The sequence below is a fragment of the Exophiala xenobiotica genome (assembly GCF_000835505.1).
Source record: "Exophiala xenobiotica strain CBS 118157 unplaced genomic scaffold supercont1.2, whole genome shotgun sequence".
Classification (NCBI taxonomy): domain Eukaryota; kingdom Fungi; phylum Ascomycota; class Eurotiomycetes; order Chaetothyriales; family Herpotrichiellaceae; genus Exophiala; species Exophiala xenobiotica.
In genome coordinates, this window is record NW_013562493.1 from 2,212,899 (window position 1) to 2,230,772 (window position 17,874).

At 52.0% G+C, this 17,874-nt stretch overlaps 6 protein-coding genes across 6 annotated transcripts; 2 read left to right on the top strand and 4 right to left on the bottom strand.

Moving 5' to 3' along the window:
- The first annotated feature begins 78 nt into the window (after positions 1-78).
- Positions 79-2,406, top strand: PV05_03018 (uncharacterized protein). The gene is made up of 4 exons (XM_013463637.1): positions 79-377; positions 514-623; positions 705-988; positions 1,048-2,406. Exons 1-4 carry the CDS (start codon positions 185-187, stop codon positions 2,366-2,368), a joined length of 1,908 nt encoding a protein of 635 aa, XP_013319091.1. The 5' UTR covers positions 79-184; the 3' UTR covers positions 2,369-2,406.
- On the bottom strand, positions 2,228-3,388 carry PV05_03019 (uncharacterized protein). The gene has a single exon (XM_013463638.1). It carries the CDS (start codon positions 3,240-3,242, stop codon positions 2,625-2,627), a length of 618 nt encoding a protein of 205 aa, XP_013319092.1. The 5' UTR covers positions 3,243-3,388; the 3' UTR covers positions 2,228-2,624.
- A 453-nt stretch (positions 3,389-3,841) lies between these two features.
- On the bottom strand, positions 3,842-5,182 carry PV05_03020 (uncharacterized protein; the record flags this gene model as incomplete). Its single annotated transcript, XM_013463639.1, has 1 exon — positions 3,842-5,182. The coding sequence occupies one exon, from the start codon at positions 5,180-5,182 to the stop codon at positions 3,842-3,844; it is 1,341 nt and encodes a 446-aa protein (XP_013319093.1).
- A 960-nt stretch (positions 5,183-6,142) lies between these two features.
- On the bottom strand, positions 6,143-8,679 carry PV05_03021 (uncharacterized protein). Its single transcript, XM_013463640.1, has 2 exons — positions 8,414-8,679; positions 6,143-8,360 (listed from the first exon to the last, which is right to left on the bottom strand). The coding sequence occupies exons 1-2, from the start codon at positions 8,582-8,584 to the stop codon at positions 6,531-6,533; spliced, it is 2,001 nt and encodes a 666-aa protein (XP_013319094.1). The 5' UTR covers positions 8,585-8,679; the 3' UTR covers positions 6,143-6,530.
- A 139-nt stretch (positions 8,680-8,818) lies between these two features.
- Positions 8,819-15,585, bottom strand: PV05_03022 (uncharacterized protein). The gene is made up of 2 exons (XM_013463641.1): positions 12,997-15,585; positions 8,819-12,938 (listed from the first exon to the last, which is right to left on the bottom strand). Exons 1-2 carry the CDS (start codon positions 15,555-15,557, stop codon positions 9,104-9,106), a joined length of 6,396 nt encoding a protein of 2,131 aa, XP_013319095.1. The 5' UTR covers positions 15,558-15,585; the 3' UTR covers positions 8,819-9,103.
- A 1,115-nt stretch (positions 15,586-16,700) lies between these two features.
- PV05_03023 (uncharacterized protein) lies at positions 16,701-17,872 on the top strand. The gene is made up of 3 exons (XM_013463642.1): positions 16,701-16,788; positions 16,841-16,898; positions 16,956-17,872. Exons 1-3 carry the CDS (start codon positions 16,734-16,736, stop codon positions 17,071-17,073), a joined length of 231 nt encoding a protein of 76 aa, XP_013319096.1. The 5' UTR covers positions 16,701-16,733; the 3' UTR covers positions 17,074-17,872.
- The last annotated feature ends 2 nt before the right edge of the window (positions 17,873-17,874 follow it).

A 17,874-nucleotide genomic window follows, 5' to 3' on the forward strand; every position in this document is an offset into this window, starting at 1 on the left:
CCCTCGACAATAGAACGGCATTTATGGGTAGAAGAAAAGAAGATATCTCTTGAATCCTTTTAGTACCGCAACAAATATACCGCCACGATTCTCCAAGAACCCAAATCCCGCTGTTGCTCTTTACCTTTCTTTTACGGGCCATCCATAATGTCCGGATCTTTGCTGATATCGATGTCTCGACAATATGGACGATGATGATCGCTGCGAGCAATGTGGCTCGACTGATTTTGAGGTCGACGAGGATGGAAGAACATACTGTACCAACGGGCACGAGCAAGCTAGGGGCCACATCATCGCGGAAGACGACGCAGATTTCGCCCAGCGAGGGAACATTGTGAGGAAGAAAAGTTCCAGACAGAAGCAGAAATTTTCCAGAGGTACGCATTGAACATTCACCTCTATCCAGTACTTTATGATCAACCTTCGCTTCCGGGGTGCGGTTGCGGTTGCGGTTGAGTGTGAGACCTCGGACAAGATATGGAACCATTACTGAATTACCGCAATCGCAAACAGTTCTTCGAGGTGCAAAAGCGTATCAGTTGTTCCTTCAGTGTTGGCAGTTTATCCTATGGAAACAATGCCATGCTCTCGTCTACCAGAAAGGTCTCCCGGCTGAACTTTGGGTAAGTACTAGAACTAGACGACTCCTCTAATCCTCTACACGTCGAAGCGGCTTCTGGTTCCTTGCTAACAACTTCGCTCAGACGATCGTTCGTGACTTGTGGACATTGTGGCTTTCAAGACTGGATCATCGCCTCCGAGATCCGACCAAGCCTGTCGGACTCGCTGCTGACACCGGAGACGAAGACGAACCGGCTACTACTTCTGCGGAGGAGGCAGACACCGAACGTGAAACTGCCGGCGACCTAGATAACCACAAAAAGGGGAAACGGACTCACGAAAGTCCGCAGCTGGTTGATACTATTGCCCTCAACTTTATAGGTATCATCCTTCTCCGCCGACCGGTCAGCCTGGCGAGGATCTTCAAGTACGTGTCTCCCAGTCTTCTTGCCTTGTTTCTCTGTCTTTCTGACAAGATCTCTCCAGATGGATACAACTCGAAGATATCCCATTCATCCGCGCCATCAGGCATGTCCCTCAGGAGATGAAGGACCGATTGCCGTCCGAGTACCACCTCTCGCTCGACACGATCCGTATCCTTGAACAGGACGATCTCCAAATCGCAATCTACCGGCTCGCCCAGATGTACAATGCCACGTATGGCATGATCATGCCACCGCTCAATCACAACCTTCTCCTTCTCCATTATGTCCGATCCCTCGCTCTTCCGATCGAGGTGTACAGTATGGCGCGTCGGTTGAATCTCATCACAAAGTACAACTTCTGCTACGCTGATGGAACGTCAACAGAGACTACAAGACGCCAGGCGACCACATTTCCTGAAGCACAATTGATCTCGCTCGTCGTAGTTACGACCAAACTTCTCTTCCCCTTTGACTCGGACACAGTCAAGCGCTACCCAAAAGAAGCAAACGAATCGACGACCTTGCGAATGAAGTGGCCTACTTGGCTGGCCGCAAAGGAGAAGTTCGACAAACCGTTCCCCAACGACACGACCGATCCCGACGCTCTCCAACCCGGAGCTGAAATCCATGTGACGGACAGCGACATCTTCCGAATGTCCGACAAGCAACTCGACCAGTATATGGACTGGTACCAACGAACTTGGATCAAGACTTCCGACTCCGACTCTCAAACTCAACATTCTCAACAACAAGAGAGTGCGCTGGACAGAGAGATTCTGGATATGTTCCCCTTGCATGACGTCCAGGAACCCGTCAAGACCCGCGAGCATGATCAACAAGCCCGACTCGACGAGCAATCTCGTCTTGATACCCGGATCCGAGAGGTCCAAGCCTCGCTGTTGCCACGTAGGGCGATCAGCTCGGAAGAGGAAGCCGAGCGTGGTCTTGAGCTTCTCAGACCGGGAGCGATGTATCCGCGCTATCGCCACGTCGAGGATCTAGACAAGGCTGCCGACTCGGTTGTGCGAATCTTCCACGAAGAAGCGGCGCAGACCGCGTGTTTGAGCCTGAAGGCGCTTGTGAAGGCGGTCAATAAGTCCGAGCAGAGGATCGAGCATTGGCTCAGAGAGAAACGGAGGCGCGAGGTCTTCAGTGAGGAAAGCACGGACGAAGAGATGGAACAGGAGGAGGAGGAGGAGGAGGAGGAGGAGTATGATGATGATGATCTGCTCGCGACGAGTCCCCCGGGAAAGCTGGCTAGCGACTTGAAAGGTCTAGAATTGGGACGGTCGTCTGGGATCCACGACGGTTCGGATATTGATGTGGACATGGATATGGAGATGCTGCCGGAGTTGGAACTGCAAGCTGGGCCTTCTACATAGCAGCCTCAGCCATCTCAGCCATCTCAGCCAGATCTAAAGTGCTCCTGTCTTTTCGTCGTACTTACACCACTGCATTTTGACATCAGCCGTGCCCGTCAGCACATCCCAGCCATGTCCTCTCACGTTGTCTCAGAATGACTCAACCCATCATCCGATCCTCCCCAGGACACCGAACAGTTCCAACCACACAAGGTATACAACATATCCCCATCAACGTGCGTTGTAACTTCCGACCATATGACCATATGTTGGCCTTTTATTTCTCCCTCTCCACCGCTCCCCCATTCCCTTCCCACTCGACCCAACTCCCGGGAAACTCGCCAATCTTCCCACCAAACCCAGCCTGGCTCGCGAGCTGTGCCGCCGCTCTACTCCTCACGCCCGCCTTGCAATAGAATATCACCTCGTCGTTCTGGCCAGGCTTCTGCCATCCGAACCGTTCCTCAAACTCCTCCGCCGGCAGGAAAAAGGCGTCCGGCGCCGATTTGATCGGCAGGTTCTGGCTGCCGGGGATTTTGCCCGTCGATTGTAGCTCTGAAGGCTCGCGCACGTCGATTAGGATCCGGTGAGGGTCCGGGCTGGTCGTGAGGGACTGGATGTCGGACATGGCGTAGATGCGGCTCGACTGCGACGACGACGACGACACGGAGTTGGAGTCAGAAGAGGAGTCGTCTTTCCGACGGACGAAGGTCGTGGTGAAATGCCGTTTTGGCTGGCGGAGCGGCATGCAGGTTGACCGCGGAGACCGCCAAGGACGCGAAGGAAGTAGTCTCACTCTCTGGACAGGGAGGGAGAGGCGACTTGGGGCTGCTCGGGATACTGCGAGACGTTCGAGGGAGGTGGACAGGGTGGAAAGAGCTCGTTTGGGCGCCATTATGATCGATGGGCTGGGCTGGAGTAGTTAGGGCTTTTGGTCTGAAGGGAGAACAGGAAGTCGGGACGAAGCCGTCTTCCAGAGTGTGAACGACGGGGTAGTAGACGAGGTGCACCTAAGTGAAGTTGTAGGGTGTGGAATTATTGATGTTCCTCCGCCTGTCTCGATTCTCAATTGTCAATACCTGTGGTGGTTTGCCCGATGACGTGCCTCGGCAGAAATCCGATTATGTAAACATATCTATCGACGGCATCATACGGAAAGAGATTGTACTCGTGTTCTTCACCAGGTTTACATTTACTGTAGGTCACACTTGGCTCTTCAGCCAACACATACAAGTGGAAAAATTGAGGAGCACGAAAAAAGCTGGCCAAAGTGTAGGTTTATCGCTCCTTGCTTGTATTGAATGCCTCAGACTTCGACATAGATATATTTCGATTAAATGCTAGACGTGTCAGCAACATCCAACTCGTATACAAAACCCTCTTATATAATACATCGGCCGGTATCTCGTCGTTTGCGAGCAATATGTTCCGCCCTCGCCGTACGGTTATTCACCATAGTAGCCTCCGTACGGCATAATTCTTACGGCACAATCCTTACGAGCTTCCGCCCACAAACAGTGTCCACACGTTCGGGTTCCCATTCGCCACAGCACCACTCGCATCCGGCGCGCCATCAGGGTTGACATCGTCGAAGGGAAAAGCATATCCTCTCCCATCCAGTTCCACCGAGTGCACAGCCTGGCTGTACCAGTTGGTCGGACTCTGGGTGTAATACTGGCTAGCCGGCAGACTAGGCTGGACGTTCCCTCCCGAGAGTAGCAGCGTCGTCCGTTGTAGCGCGGCGCAGATTCTCGGCACTATGGCCAACGTCACGTCGTTGTCACCGGCCTGCGTGCCAAACACACCCTGGCAGCCGAAGATATCCAACGCACTGGGCTGGGGAATCGAGCGCGATGCGCCTTGACACACCAACTGGCCCGACGCTGTGCTACAGGGTATGTCACCCAGGGTGTTCTGCGAATGGACGGTCAGTGTCTCCGAGGCGTAGAGCGTCCATACGGATTGCACGTAGGAAGTGTAGTAGTTGCTGAACGCGTCGCCGTGGACCGAGATATACTTTCCAGGGGCGTTGGCGCGGAGTGGGCTGCCGCTCGAGGAGTACTGGCAGAGCTGGTCCCACGGCTGGCCGTCTTGGGAGGCGTGAGGAGTGAGGTCGTTGCACACGGTCGACACGGCACCCTGGGCGACGCCGCGGACGGTCTGAGTGCCACTTCCGTCGTTGACGGTGAGTTGCATACCCACAGGCATACCCACAAAGTCGACGAACGTCATGTCTGCATAGATGCCGCCAGCCTCGGTATATGTCATTTCGGCGAACCCCCAAAAGATGCCGGCGGAGGGATCCGAGGGGTTTTGAGGATCCGGGCTGACCAATGTAACGCCCCCGTCGGCGGTCTCGAGGGTGTAGAATTGTAAATCACCGGCCGCGAAATATACGCGGCCAGAGATGAAGAATCCTGGGAGGGTCAGACTGGTAGTCTGTCCTTGGTTGCCCAGTGGGATGGTGATGTCTTGAGTGATGGCTTGGGGGACGGTGGTAGAGCTAGAGGTCGGGTAGTACCATTGGCCGGAGGGAGTGAGGATAATGACACGGTTCGAGGTGTCCAGAGCGGTGATATATACATTTGTGCCTGAGCCGTAGTTGTTCACCAAGTCGAGGCGCAGGCCAGCATTGGCCTGCGGTTGTGGTGGTCCATGGAAGGTAGCATTTGGGTTAGTGCCGTTGAGTGTGTTGAACTGGGTGATTGTCAGCTCATCAACACCGCCAGGAGAGACGACGACTCCTCCGGACTGGCGTTTGGTGAGTGGTGCTCCGAGTGTGGACGTGAACAGGGCAGCTGATGCAAGCCAACACAGCTTCGACAAGAAATACATGGCAGTGAAAGAGTGACTGGAACAAAACAGAAAGAACGAAGGACTGGGGTCAGATGCTGAAAGGAATGACTGTGATGGTTGAAAGGCTTGCTGAAGGGGCGACAAGGAACCGTTTTATATACCAGTACCTACCATGATGGACAGGATGGTAAACCCGTGTTCTCGTCGGATACTCCATCCCAATCGTAAAATTGCATTTGGGATGTCTTGAACTCCAGAGGCGCTAACAAGAGGGCGTTTTCCCTAGGATAGACCATCATCCGGGCGGAGGTCATATGTCGGCCGGAGATGAAGATGCATAATGAACGATAGTGTACGTAGTATGCATTGCAGGAATGAGTTTGAAGCTGAAGTCTGTTTCTCAAGATTCTTCGAAGAGTCCGGTAAGACAAGAACCTACCAAAACTCGGGGCTGTGCACGCGAAGGCCACATCCTGATGCTGGAAGCTGGGAGTGGAAGCTGGCGAATCCAAGGGACGAAGACACAGAGTGTTGAGCTTGGCTTAGACAGTCGAAAAGAGTTGTGCGTCCGATGCTGGTCTGCTTAAACGACGCGAGCGCAATCTCAGATGCAGGAACAATCGTTGAAGGGTGAGGCTGCAAGGTAGCATCCGACAGAGGGACAGTATGTTCGAAGTAGGAGTCTGTACAATACCACCTGCAGGGAGTCCAGGGTGAAGTTGGAAGTAGGTTTGTTTGGGTCTATCGACTTGGAATCTTAGCCCAGCATCACGCAGGTAGCTCCATCACGCCCTGCCGCGTGGGGGCTGAAGAATACATACCTCGATACCGACGTGGAGACTCAATTGCTCTTCGAAGGTCATACTTACCGTAATGGTCTCATCGGACGAAGCACCAGCAGCTTTGATCGCCCTCGGCGAAAATGCGTCTTGAGGTAAAAGGACAAAACTCCGGGGTCAAGGTGGGTTGGAACTTGGGTGACCCGGTCAACTCAGGGGCCCACAGCGAGAAGGTTACATTGTGATAGACTGTCAATGTTCGACCAGACTCCCCCTGACTGCTCCACCTCTGCTATATCTGATCTTGATGCGCGCGGCACAGTAAGGCATACCATCGCACGATATGCTTTGAAGCCTGTCACATTACACTCTCTGCGCTCGAGTATGCGAACAAGAGCAGGTTTCCAGTCAAGCAAGCACGTTTTTGCATTTCCGACGCCATGTCCAGTTCTATCCAAGTCCGATCATTCCCAATTATCATTTCTTGATCGCTAGCCCGGACGTTCCTCTTGCGGAAATCATCCAATATCCCTCAACTCCTGTCTCATGTGCATATCAAGTCCCACAGTATGGCCCTTCATCTTCAAATTTTGATGTCGTCGTGACCATTACAACCCTTTGAATCTTGCCCAACCAGCAGCACCATTTTTGGGAGGACTCGCACGGCCTTCTTCTGCCATTTTGCCGCTGACATCACGTCTTCTACCCATACCCTGGCCGAAGTCTGAGCCGAGACCAGCATAGCCGCTGCCCAGATCATGTCCAGTGGAGTTGGAGGTTTGTCGAACACCATTCCACTGACTCTGGGGCATATGACCAGCGTTCGCCGAGAGCTTTTCATCGTCACTGTCGGAAGCATAGACCTCGAAGTTTGTACTGTAATCGCTTTCCGTCTGCATGGTTCTGGTACGTTCGTACAGATCCTCGACCTCCCGCATGGAGACCCTGGCCTCTTTCTTGTCGTCCTGCGAGCTGACTGAGCCAGCAGAAGATCTCAAGCTGCCATAGAACCGAGCCTTACCACCGCTTCCAATGAAGCTTGATGGTCGTGATCCAGCATTAGGTCGTGCTTGGCCATTAGCGTTTGCGTCATGTAGCACGAGTCTGTTGGTATAGTCCGCAGCTTGAGCCTGTCGTGGAGGCGTCGAGTACATGTTCTCATTGTTGAATTGAGGGCGGCTAGGTGTTGGAGGGTTCATGGCAAGTGGCTCGCGGCTTCTCTTTGGCTGTGGCTCTGGAGAAGGGACTTGCAACTGCTGGTGCAAACTCATCCTGCTCGCGTGCTTCGGGTTCGAAAAGATTTGACTGCCATTAGGTGGTAGCTGTGCCTGACTGTTTCGGACCGTGCCTTGATACCAGTTCCCTCGTTCAGTTTGCATCTTGGCTGGCGAGGTATCTCGTGCCGAGAGCGCTGACACAGGAGAGACAGGTCGGACCTCGTGATCTAGTTCACCTGTAGCCTCGTCACTCATAAGACTCGGGACACCTTCATAGTCCAGATATGACAACCAGGAAGAGGGTCGAGAAGTTTGTTTGGCAAGTCCAGAAGAACGCTCCGGGCGGTAATCAAGTCCAGCACCAGCGGTACGCGAACTAGGCGACGGGTTGACGACAGAGCTGGGCCGTTCAGGCGATGAAGACCTCGACCATCGCCATGGATCTTTCTCACTGTCCTCTAAGTCTTTTCGAAATTCCAGTCTTGAGTTGCGAGCATTCTCACTACCGTACAGCGTGACGCTATCAGCTGAGTCGGTACGTGTGTGGATGAATGGCACTCTCTTGAAGCCTGCTCCTTGTGAACCCCTCTTAGCAGCCAATTCAGAAGCCTTCATGTTTTTCTCAGTGATGCCTTCGGATTTGTTCCGCTTGTGTCGAGATGTAAGATTGGGTTCCAAAGGGTTCAGGTCTGGCGGAAGTCTGGCAATCTGCTTAAACTTCAACCCGAGGTAGATGTCCAACAGCAACGACGCCAATATGATACCACCTTCGGTGCATGACAGTATAAAGAGAGCGTAGATAATCTTGTATGACAACTCCGAGTCATTGAACAATGTGCTCCATCCGTATTTATTCTCGCTATAGTCCGCATGAGCCAGCCATGCCGAAAAGACAAAGAACGGGATCAATCCGGAGTCGACCACGCCCGCGAAGACCATGTAGCTTGCAGTCGAGCCAGGAGTCCGACCAGTCGCAGCTTTACACAGATGATAGATTCCGTAGATTGTGTGCACAATGGCAACGGCAGGTGCAATTCGAATGATCCAGCCCACTGTCGAAGAGACCTTGTTGATTGCGATGACGCAGAAGAGTAAGCCTACAGCTCCGATCAAACCACATACTCGAAGGAGGAGTTGCAATCGACGGGCTCTCGTAACTCGGCGTTCGGTGTGAGGAGGAATGGGCTTCGCATTGAGGTTGCCGTAAGGCACGACCACATACTGCAGACTGGTTCAGTCTCTTATCAGAGGTTATCACTGACTGGGATACATACCGTGTCAGGGTGTTTGTTGAAGTCAATCAATGGTCCGTCTGGCTTCGGGTTCGCAGGTCTTGGAGCCCATGATGCTTCCGTCACGGCTTTAGGATTGAATCCACGCTGCGTTGGACCTCCAAAGGTGTAGGTGCTGGGTCGGTCATAAATGAATGGAGGCTCGACACCCATCCTTGGCCTGTGGAATGCTGCTGATTCAAGATATCAGCAAGAGACTGGAATGTTCCGCAGTTCAATGGAGGAATGGAGGGATGGTCATAGCGAGAGGAGCAATTCATGTGGGTGTAGGCCCGTGCCGCTCGTCAAGGCGTTGCGGATGTGTACACGACTGGTTGCCGAGCAACGGTATCGATAAGGGGATACCAGGACGTAGCGGTCCATGCTCCAAAGGCTGAGGGCCTTGCCCTTCAGTGCCCATCTTGGTTATTGGCAGGGTACATGCTGTGAGGTTACTGTCTGCTATCATACAGCGATATGATGGGCTAGATAGGTTGGGGTGGCCATCATTCTTATACAGCACAGAGACGCGATTGCGACGACAGATAGATGCCCTCCGCAGGGAGCCTCTTTGCTACTCACCGCAGAGGCGAAAGGATCAAGACCGGTGGACTCAATTGTCGTATCCAACGGGCAATGCTCCGGGTATCATACTACTCTGTCAACATAGCTGATCAACTTCTCTCCTTTAACTCATGATGTCGATTCAGGGCCTACTCCCAGCAGATCCAGCATATCCACCAGTTCCCCTACTGCCATTTCCACCTGGAATTTGCTTTCGGCGTCGGTGGCCTCATGTGGCTCAATCTCGACAAGCCCACCACCTGGGTGCTTGAAACGAAATCTTGTGACTCCATTGGCATCTATCTTTAGCGGATGCCAGTTGGCTTTGCAGGAGTTTTCGAGGTCGTTAGTGGCGCATTCTTTGAGACGATTCACCTCTTCTTGGTCAGAGAACTCGGGTTCTATCAGGTAAAACCCAAAGTCCTTCGCTGCTCGCATTGGGCCGTCCCGATACTTGTTCCAGAACTTCGGATCCGAGGGTTTGCACTGGAGATCCACGGCCGAGCAAGCATACTCATAGGTATACATCCCATATGTCTGGATGTAAGGCTGCAAGGCGAGAATACGTTCAGAAGTCGGGAAGAGCTGGTGCAAGTGCGCCCAGCGACTGCAGACCTTCGCACAAAGAAGAACGAGGTCTGCGAGCAGTTCTAGTTTGCTTGTGGGGTGGCGAAATTCGCAACGAGTGCACCGCAATGCTTTGCCGACGGCGATGAGCAGGGCCACAACCATGTCGGCAAATTGCTCCATCTGAACCTGGTCCTCCAGATCTACCCGCTGTTCCAGTCTGTCGAGGACAGTTATGGCAATTGCTACCACAGGTCTGACTATAATCAGACCAGGGATCAGGACTGGGGTGAAGGCCCGCTCAATCCACACTGGAAAGACCGCCTTGATGAAAAGGAACTGTGCTTGGATATCCAAGCGGAATTGACCATCGTCGTCAATGTAAGCGACATCATCGGCAGAAAACGTTGTGCCGAGGAGCTCAACAAGCTCCTTCTCTTGTTGACTGGCGCATGCAAGGTCGCAAGCACTGCGGAAGAAGTGAACAGCATACTCATCATTCAGCTGATCAGGACTTTCTCCTTTGCGAATGAAAAGACCTGCAAGCTGAACCACCCTGTCCTGGAAAGTCATAGCATGATCGATGTACCAGGAATCGACCTTGAAGTTCAAAGAAGGGTATCTGTTGAGCTCGAACGCAAACCCGTGCATCAAGAGTGCCAATGCACTCCTTTTCTCTGCTGGCGTTTGTTCCCATGTATTCCTCATGCCTGTATGGATGACTGGCAGTAATAGCAGCGCCTTCATCTTGGTCAGGCCCTGCTCACTACGCCCATCCTCTGCTTCCTGCAGAAGATAGATCTGATGGACAACGTGACGGATGATGGCAAGACGTTGCTGGATCAGGTCCTCGCGTGTGAACAGGGACTCCGGCGTACCGTTTGGAATCCCTGAGCGTAGAGCAGCCAGTGCAAGCAGGTTTGGCGCATTTCGTATCAACTCATTTGTCAAGGTATGCTCGAACTTGATTTCGTGGACAGGCTTCAGAATGGAGGACAACCATAGTTCGAGGAACTCATAAGCACTCGAGTTCAAGTATTTCTTGTCAGCAGCCACTTTGCTCATAAAGAGGATGTGACAATGTTTCCCTGTTTCATTCCCAGCAAGTCTTGCAAAGGAGTGGGGGCCCCAGTTAGACAAGTACTGATCCCAGTCCTCATTGCCTCTGTGAATCATCAGTTCGGCAATGGCGAACCACACCTCTACAAGGGAGACTAGCAAATTGTCATCCAGAGACAGATCACGGCCGAGTTGCGCAACAATAACTTTTCGCAATTGCTGGTGAAGCTCGGCAACAAGACCGCTGATAGTGCGACATTTTCTAAGGTAGGATGTGACAACATCGAGTATGGTGCTTGTTGTGCCATCGTCCAGCTTCAGGGAGACATCACAGAGATTGATCAAGTCCGTCATCCGGTCTCCAGTAAGGAGCTTATGCGCTTGGGTTTCGTTCACGCAGAGGTCAATCGCGTCGGCGTAAACTCTCGCAATTCTGCAGATCATTGCATTTGCGCTATGGCGATTTTGTCGGCATCTTTCGACGTCGTCGAAGAAATTCGGGGTGGCTGGGACAAGCTCGATTTTGTCGTGGATCTGGAATACCATGTCTTGAACCCACGACCCAAGCTGCTGTAACTCCGACGTATACATCGATTGTGAGACGACCGATTTGGCAATCCTGAACCAACAATCTAGGACGACGCCACAAACCGCGGAGTGCGCGTTTCCAAACTCCACAAGACTGCTGATGTGAGAGAGCTCAGGCTTGAGTCCCACGGGAGAATAGTGGTACAATGTCACAAACAACAAATAGCGGTTTGCCATTGCATGATAATCCACAGTATGCAACGGCTTGTCAGCTTCGACGTCCGGACCGTTGTTCGGCAATAGGCTGAAGATCAAGGATCGCTTGCGCATAAGAATTCTTCGTTCTCTTGCATCATCGTCGTAGTCGGTGGTCGCAGCAAAACCTAGGGTAAAGGCCAGTAGTTTCAGAAACACGTCGAAATCCGTATCATGAAATTCAGGGACCAACTCAGAGCTATGGAGCTGGCGGTCTAGAAATAGCGGAGTTCCGAAGCGACTTTGGCCGAAGAAATTGAGCATGTTGTTTGTCTTGTTAGAATAATGCTTGAACATTTTTCTTAGTAGATTGTCGGCAACACCTGTGTTTACTGTACGTGCAAGGAAGAGGCACCACTGGAATGCCAGAACACCAAAGCGTTGGAGGCTGGACACATAGGGTCGCTCCTTTCTTCTCAGGCGTTGCTCATTGAGAGAGAATGGAACGAACATGTTGACCGCATTTGAAAGAGCTGAAAATCCCAATCCGATAAGAGAGTTGCTGGCATCATCATCGTCGTCGCACTGTGAGAGCTCATCTTCACCAAGGACAGTGTAGAAGCAAGCCAGGATCAAAATGGTACACCCAAGCGTGTCTGCTGGATTCTTCTCGAGCGAGCCGTGAATGGAGCGGCCAGTTACAATCCCATTCAGACCAGCTATGCATGCTTGGCTGAGGTCAAGCTTGTGAATGAGTGCGATCGTCTCAATTTCTGCCGCGGCGCATTCCGTAAGTGCTGTACCCAGCGCAAACTCGTTCTCAGAATGATAGTTGATGCTGAGATTTAGCGCCCTGAGGCGCTCTTTGCGGAATGCAAGAGAAAATGAAAGCACGGCGAACTTCCGCAGAATGTCGGTACTCTTGATGACATCAACGCCCCCTTCGATTGTGGCAAGCCTGGAGATTTGATACCCGACTACCACCAAGCCGTTGAGGATGGAAAGAAGTCCCACACCGTCCGACGCTGCTTTGGTGTGCTCATAAGAGCTGACGGAAAGTTGAAATGTGTCCAGCTCTTTCAGAGTGTACGTAATGAAGTCCTCTAAATCGGTGTGATCCTGGAAATAGAGGCTGTCGCTGATATAGGCGACCACAGACTGGACTGAATGCGTAGCCTTTCGCAGCAAAGTAGTGCTGTGTTGGGAATTAGTCTCATCGAGGATGATGGATAGGATTTCGGTGAAAGCTTGATGCATAATTGCTTTCGCGGCTGGACACCAGTGACTGCAGCGGACGGCATGCTCCGTTCTCGGTGCCACGACCAATACGTATGCGTCCGTGGCTTGAAACATCCGGTTTAGATCAGTCATAGCTGCCATTGTCTTTGGAAGCAGTCCGACCTGTGCAAATTTCAATGCTGGCGAAAGCATCTTCTTTTGAAGTGACGTGGTTTTTGGAGGGCTCTGGAGGTCACTGTAAATTGTGAAAGGGTCGTAGAACGGGCGCGTGTGTCGACTACCATCAGGATTCGAACCTCGTACAAGATCGCTTCCAGCATTCTCATCGTGCAGAACATCATCATCGACGCTGCGAGACTTCTCTGGGGAATGTTTTCTGGCATTGGTCAGCATCATTGGGATCCGAAATTTCTGGTGGAGGAGAGCAACTGCACCTTTGAGGCTGCGTCTTGCGCCTACGGGCTTGTGTAGGACGCGGAAAACAAGCTTCGGGTGCTAGAGCTGTCGTATGAATGTCGACTCTTTTCTTTGCAGGCCTTGGTACGCGTCTCAAAGTCGAGACCGGGTGGGGCAGACTGCCAGCATCGTCAGTCTGGTTTTGGCCCAGAAAGTATGGCCGTTGTCCACCGACTAAGAGCCCATTGCGATGTCGCGTTCGAGGTGCGAAGTAGTCAAGGACGGAAGCAGGGGGATTGGGTCGATCCGAGGGAACAGCTGGCTGCGAGTATCGGCTTTGATGGCTTTTGCGGATCCGCTGAAGAGTCGACCTGGTAGCCAGCTTGAGAGAATCAAGCTCAGATGCAGTTTCGCCAACGTGTTCCTCGCTTCTGTTGTTGATGGATCGCGCTTCAGGGCGTGCCTGAGTGTGAGAGGGACTGCAGCTTGTGCTCTGAGCAACAGAATCGAATCTCCTGTTGCCTCTTCTTCTCCAAAGGTCTAACTCTTTGTTCACATCTGTGCTATCCTGCATCGTGGCCAATTTGAAGAACTTCCTTGACGGCTCTTGTGCAATGCTTTCAGCACATTTTGTTTTGCGTCTTCCTGCAATCCTGAGAAATTGGGGCACCTCCTTCTCTTTGAATCCGGGAGCATCCAGAATAGTCATTTGCGGCATTTTGTGTTTCTTCTTGACACGCTTGCGCGTGCGTGGATTGTGCTTCGAAGTGGCGTTAATGCTCGATCTGACACTTTGACGAGCATGTATAACAGGCTCATGCCTTCTAGTACTAGGCGCAGAAGTCGGATTTGCCCAAGCTTCCTGTAATCTTTGCTGTTTCTTCCGACCAGATAAGCGGTTTCGAGCTCTTGGAACAAGCATAGCATCAATAGAGTTGTCCTCGATCACGTCGTCGACCAAACCGTCTCTCCCGTCGCCATAGAGCTCAGTGACATCAGCTATTACAGGTTCATCCGACTCACTCTCAGCCGAAACATCGAGCATGTCAGTCATTGGTTGCAAATATCTCCCTGCTTCGCTTTGCTGTTTGGATCTGGGAACGCGCTTCGCAAGTCCTTTGTCCAAGGCATTTTTGACTGGTGATCGCCCATGCCTCTTCTCAACATCTTTGACCTGCTGTTTTTTGAGGTCCAGCTTCAGCCAAGAAGCAGGCAGTACGCCTTTGATTCTGCGTCGAAGCCCTTGGGCACCTTGACGATCATCATCGGAGCTTTCAGAAGAAAGACCGGAGCCGTCAATGCCATCACTTTCGGCGGCCGCCTCCGAGTCAGACGAACTTGGAGGGTCAATGAACCTTTTCAACCCCTGCTTGTCTGAGGAGAATAACGGAGTTGGAAGAAGCGCAGGCGTAGTGCTGCCTGGTAACGGTGCATGGTTGCTTGATCTCGAAGTGTCTTGAGACGAAAGAGTACTGCGAGATCCAGGGGGCGAAGGTGGAATGATAAACCCTGGTTTACGTTGTCTCGGGTTCTTGCTAATGGTCTCTTCATCCCCGGGAAGATCATAGACTCGGAATTCGTCGTTGACATCTGTTAAGGACGGTTTTGGGTCAGGCTTGGCAACCTTCAATCCCTTGGTGGATTTTACAAGACGTTGGGCCATACGGCCTCTCAAGAGATCCGACAACTCCGGAAGATCGTCGTCGAACAACGCGTCAAAGGTGTGTAATCGACCTCGTGCGACACGTACAGGGCTCTGAGACTCCTCATCCGTCCTTTCTTGCAATGGGCTGGAAGGATTCAGAGCTTCGTCCGACTTCTGCGCTTGACTGCTTTCATATACATCCATGCCTTGAGAATCGTCATCAGTGGCATTTGATGGTTTCGGGGCCTCGTTTGGCACTCGAACAGGTTGCAGGCCCCTTTCCTTCAAGCTCTGGCGATATTTGGCATCCTCGAGCGCGTACGGATGCAGTTGAATCGGATTTCGCGGTCTAAAAGATCTCCTCACCAGATGTTCTACCAGGCTCTGGTTGAGCGGAGCATCGGATGATCCCACAATGCTGGAAGGTGCAGTGCCACGTTGAGAAAAGGATTGGCGAGGAGAACGTTCTGGTGAGGAATGGAGAGATGAAAGAGGGCTGTCGGTGTCGTCTTCTACTCCATCATACACATTCGCCAGCAAATCCTGAACGGTTTGCAAACCTCTCTGCAGTTCGACCTCGAGACGAACAGCGGTTGACTGAGCAGCGTGTGCCGGAAATGATATTGGCTCATCCGCTACAGACCGAGGATTTTGGATATTGTGGTCGTTAGCCGGTACTCCAATGTGTACATCGATCTGGTGTTGAGGTGAAACAACAGTTCCGGTGCTGGGATTATGCCTCTTTTGTGACTTGCTGGCGATATTGTCGTCGGTTATCGCTGACTCGTTGTCGAACCTGGCGGCAGAAGCATTTGGCGACTGGACGGCAACGGCGTCGATCCTGGGCTCCGTGACATTGCCCACCGGCTCGACTCCCAGCCCAACATTGATGCTTTCGGCCTCTTCCTCATCATCGGAGTCTGGCACGTAGCCACGCTCTCTCCAATCGGTCATCGCTGTGGCAGTCCATGTTAGGATGGTGGTGCATGGATTGTGGTAGACTGTGTCTCTTGCCGCCTCGCATGTCGCGTGTCTAGACGCGTTGGATCCATCCACGCCAAGGAATGGAAAGGCTGCTCGTGACTCGCGACCAACTAGGCGACTACTCAACCCCTCCAAGAAGACAAACAAACAGACCACCCTTCATTAAAACATTAACACAACTTGCTATAACATCGATATGCCAATCGAGTTACTTGACTATGGCTGACCATACTCCTCTCGGTCCACAGCCCAGTCCTGAGCGTATCCAAGAACATTTCCAGGGCCTCACTACGGAATTCGCCAGGCTACCAAACATACCTGCGTTGGCTTCTGGCGATGCAATTCTACGTGCCCTAGCAGAACTCACTGAAAAAGTTGATTGAAACATTGCTCAGATCAATGAAAAGTTCGATCGAAGCTTCGCTCAGATCAATCAGGTAATTGTTCAGCTCGAGCCTCGAATATTTGACTAAATTCCATCAGAGATTCAACCAAGTCGACCGGAGATTTGACCAGACCGACAGAAAAATCGACTCTCTCGCCGATCGGATTGTGGCAAGGTAAGTTATATCAATCTACAGTGATAAATACTAATTCTACAGTGACTACAATAGCACAGCTCGAGTTCAAAACTCACTCCTTGTGACGCCCAGTAGCCCACTATCCCCGCTGGTCAATCCAGCAAACAATGCCCCTGTCGAAGGGTTTCCTGCCAGACCTCAAGATATCTCGGCTATGGGGGCTGGGCAACTTGATTCTGTCATGCTAGATCTAGGACTACGTACAAATGGAACGAGATCGGCAAAGGAAAAGAGGTTGAGGCAATATATTGGCCTTCGACCTGTCTCAGGTGCATAAATGCCTAGGATTGTCTGCAAGGGGAGGAGAAAAGTCAAGGAAAAGAGCGATCGACCTGAGCGAGAAACTGTATCATCAGAGCCGTGTACAACATACTAATGAGAGACGAACTTTGTTACCATCCCCGTGCATGCTTTCAGCTGCCAAGCTGTTGTAATGACAACGACCTTGTCGATTAATGGCACGTGACCTAGAACCTTTTTCGTGAACGTAACTGCGACTCTCCGTGGCTTGTGAATCTTGGAGAAATGAAGAGTCAGGACGTCCGATTTATGAAGGCGGGCGAGAATGAGTCGTCGACTGATCGGCTGGGCTCTAGTGATTGGCTTCGGAGTTCTCAATGGTCTGTTCTCCCTTTGGTCACCATGGATAGAAGTCGCTAACCTTTTCCAAAGGCTACACAACTTTCAAACCAGCTTTCGAAGAACTAGAACTGGAAAAGCTCAGGAAAGCGTATGTGGAGATCTCGGATAAGAGTATGTGAATGGACACTGATAATGCTATGATCAGGGAACGTGATGCTGCCGACCTTGGACCCAATATGATCGAGATACCCGCGCAGAATAAGGAACTCGGAGTGGTGGCGCAAGCAGTCAAATCGGACAGGAGTCAGAGAATCGACGGCTGAAACCGGGGACTCATGTGCAGGGCATATAAAGAGTATGCTATGGACACGGTGCAAGGCGGAAGGCGAGCACAGAAGAAATATGGACATACGTGAAAGCGCAGCGATGCCAGGCTTCACGAAACCCTGTATTGGCTGCCTCCGCGGCAAACATCAGCGTGATCGGACGGCATCCCTTCATCTGTCCTCAGTCCAGTCCACATGCTGCACCAGCATACAACTTCTGTCAGCGCTTCAAGAACTAGCCCGCTAGTCTAGCGAACAAGAGCAATACCTCGCAACGAGGCCAGATACGCACGACGTTCTCAACCAGCCTGAGAGAGGGCCGAAACCCCTCCCACTCGTACGAGGGTTGTCTATTTTGACTTTCCATACTTCGTTCGACTCACCGCCACTGATAAACACCAGAATCCAGAGCGTTCACGGGAGTCGTCAAGTCTGTCGGGAAGCTTGAAGATATGAATGTGTTCGGATCTGAGCCGTTGGATTTGTGAACCGGAAGGCATATCGACGTCCGACAGCTGAGTAGCAACAGCGTTCACAGCTCGAAGGCAACCACCGTTCGGATCACCCATGCTCAACCTCAGCCACACATCAGTAGCCTCGGAGTGGCCTATCGCAAAGCTGAGTACAAGCTACGCTGGCTGGGCATGATCCCAGAGGACGATAGTCGATGATATATTCCAGATGACGTGCCACTGTCAAAACGAGTATCTTTGCTCGGTTTTACATTATAGGAACATAGGGTACATGATGGTGGCACCTAAGTGGGTGCTTCCAATATCAACGTTGCAAAATCGATAT

Bases quoted from the DNA above. Each gene is read 5' to 3' on its own strand.
- PV05_03023 (XM_013463642.1), top strand. From the start codon at position 16,734: ATGAGTCGTCGACTGATCGGCTGGGCTCTAGTGATTGGCTTCGGAGTT. The intron at 16,789-16,840 runs GTCTGTTCTCCC...CCTTTTCCAAAG, and splicing joins TGGCTTCGGAGTTCTCAATG to GCTACACAACTTTCAAACCA. The intron at 16,899-16,955 runs GTATGTGGAGAT...TGCTATGATCAG, and splicing joins CTGGAAAAGCTCAGGAAAGC to GGAACGTGATGCTGCCGACC.
- PV05_03021 (XM_013463640.1), bottom strand. From the start codon at position 8,584: ATGGGTGTCGAGCCTCCATTCATTTATGACCGACCCAGCACCTACACC. The intron at 8,361-8,413 runs GTATGTATCCCA...ACCAGTCTGCAG, and splicing joins TCAACAAACACCCTGACACG to TATGTGGTCGTGCCTTACGG.
- PV05_03019 (XM_013463638.1), bottom strand. From the start codon at position 3,242: ATGGCGCCCAAACGAGCTCTTTCCACCCTGTCCACCTCCCTCGAACGT.
- PV05_03022 (XM_013463641.1), bottom strand. From the start codon at position 15,557: ATGACCGATTGGAGAGAGCGTGGCTACGTGCCAGACTCCGATGATGAG. The intron at 12,939-12,996 runs GTGCAGTTGCTC...GACCAATGCCAG, and splicing joins CGCAAGACGCAGCCTCAAAG to AAAACATTCCCCAGAGAAGT.
- PV05_03018 (XM_013463637.1), top strand. From the start codon at position 185: ATGGACGATGATGATCGCTGCGAGCAATGTGGCTCGACTGATTTTGAG. The intron at 378-513 runs GTACGCATTGAA...AATCGCAAACAG, and splicing joins GAAGCAGAAATTTTCCAGAG to TTCTTCGAGGTGCAAAAGCG. The intron at 624-704 runs GTAAGTACTAGA...AACTTCGCTCAG, and splicing joins GTCTCCCGGCTGAACTTTGG to ACGATCGTTCGTGACTTGTG.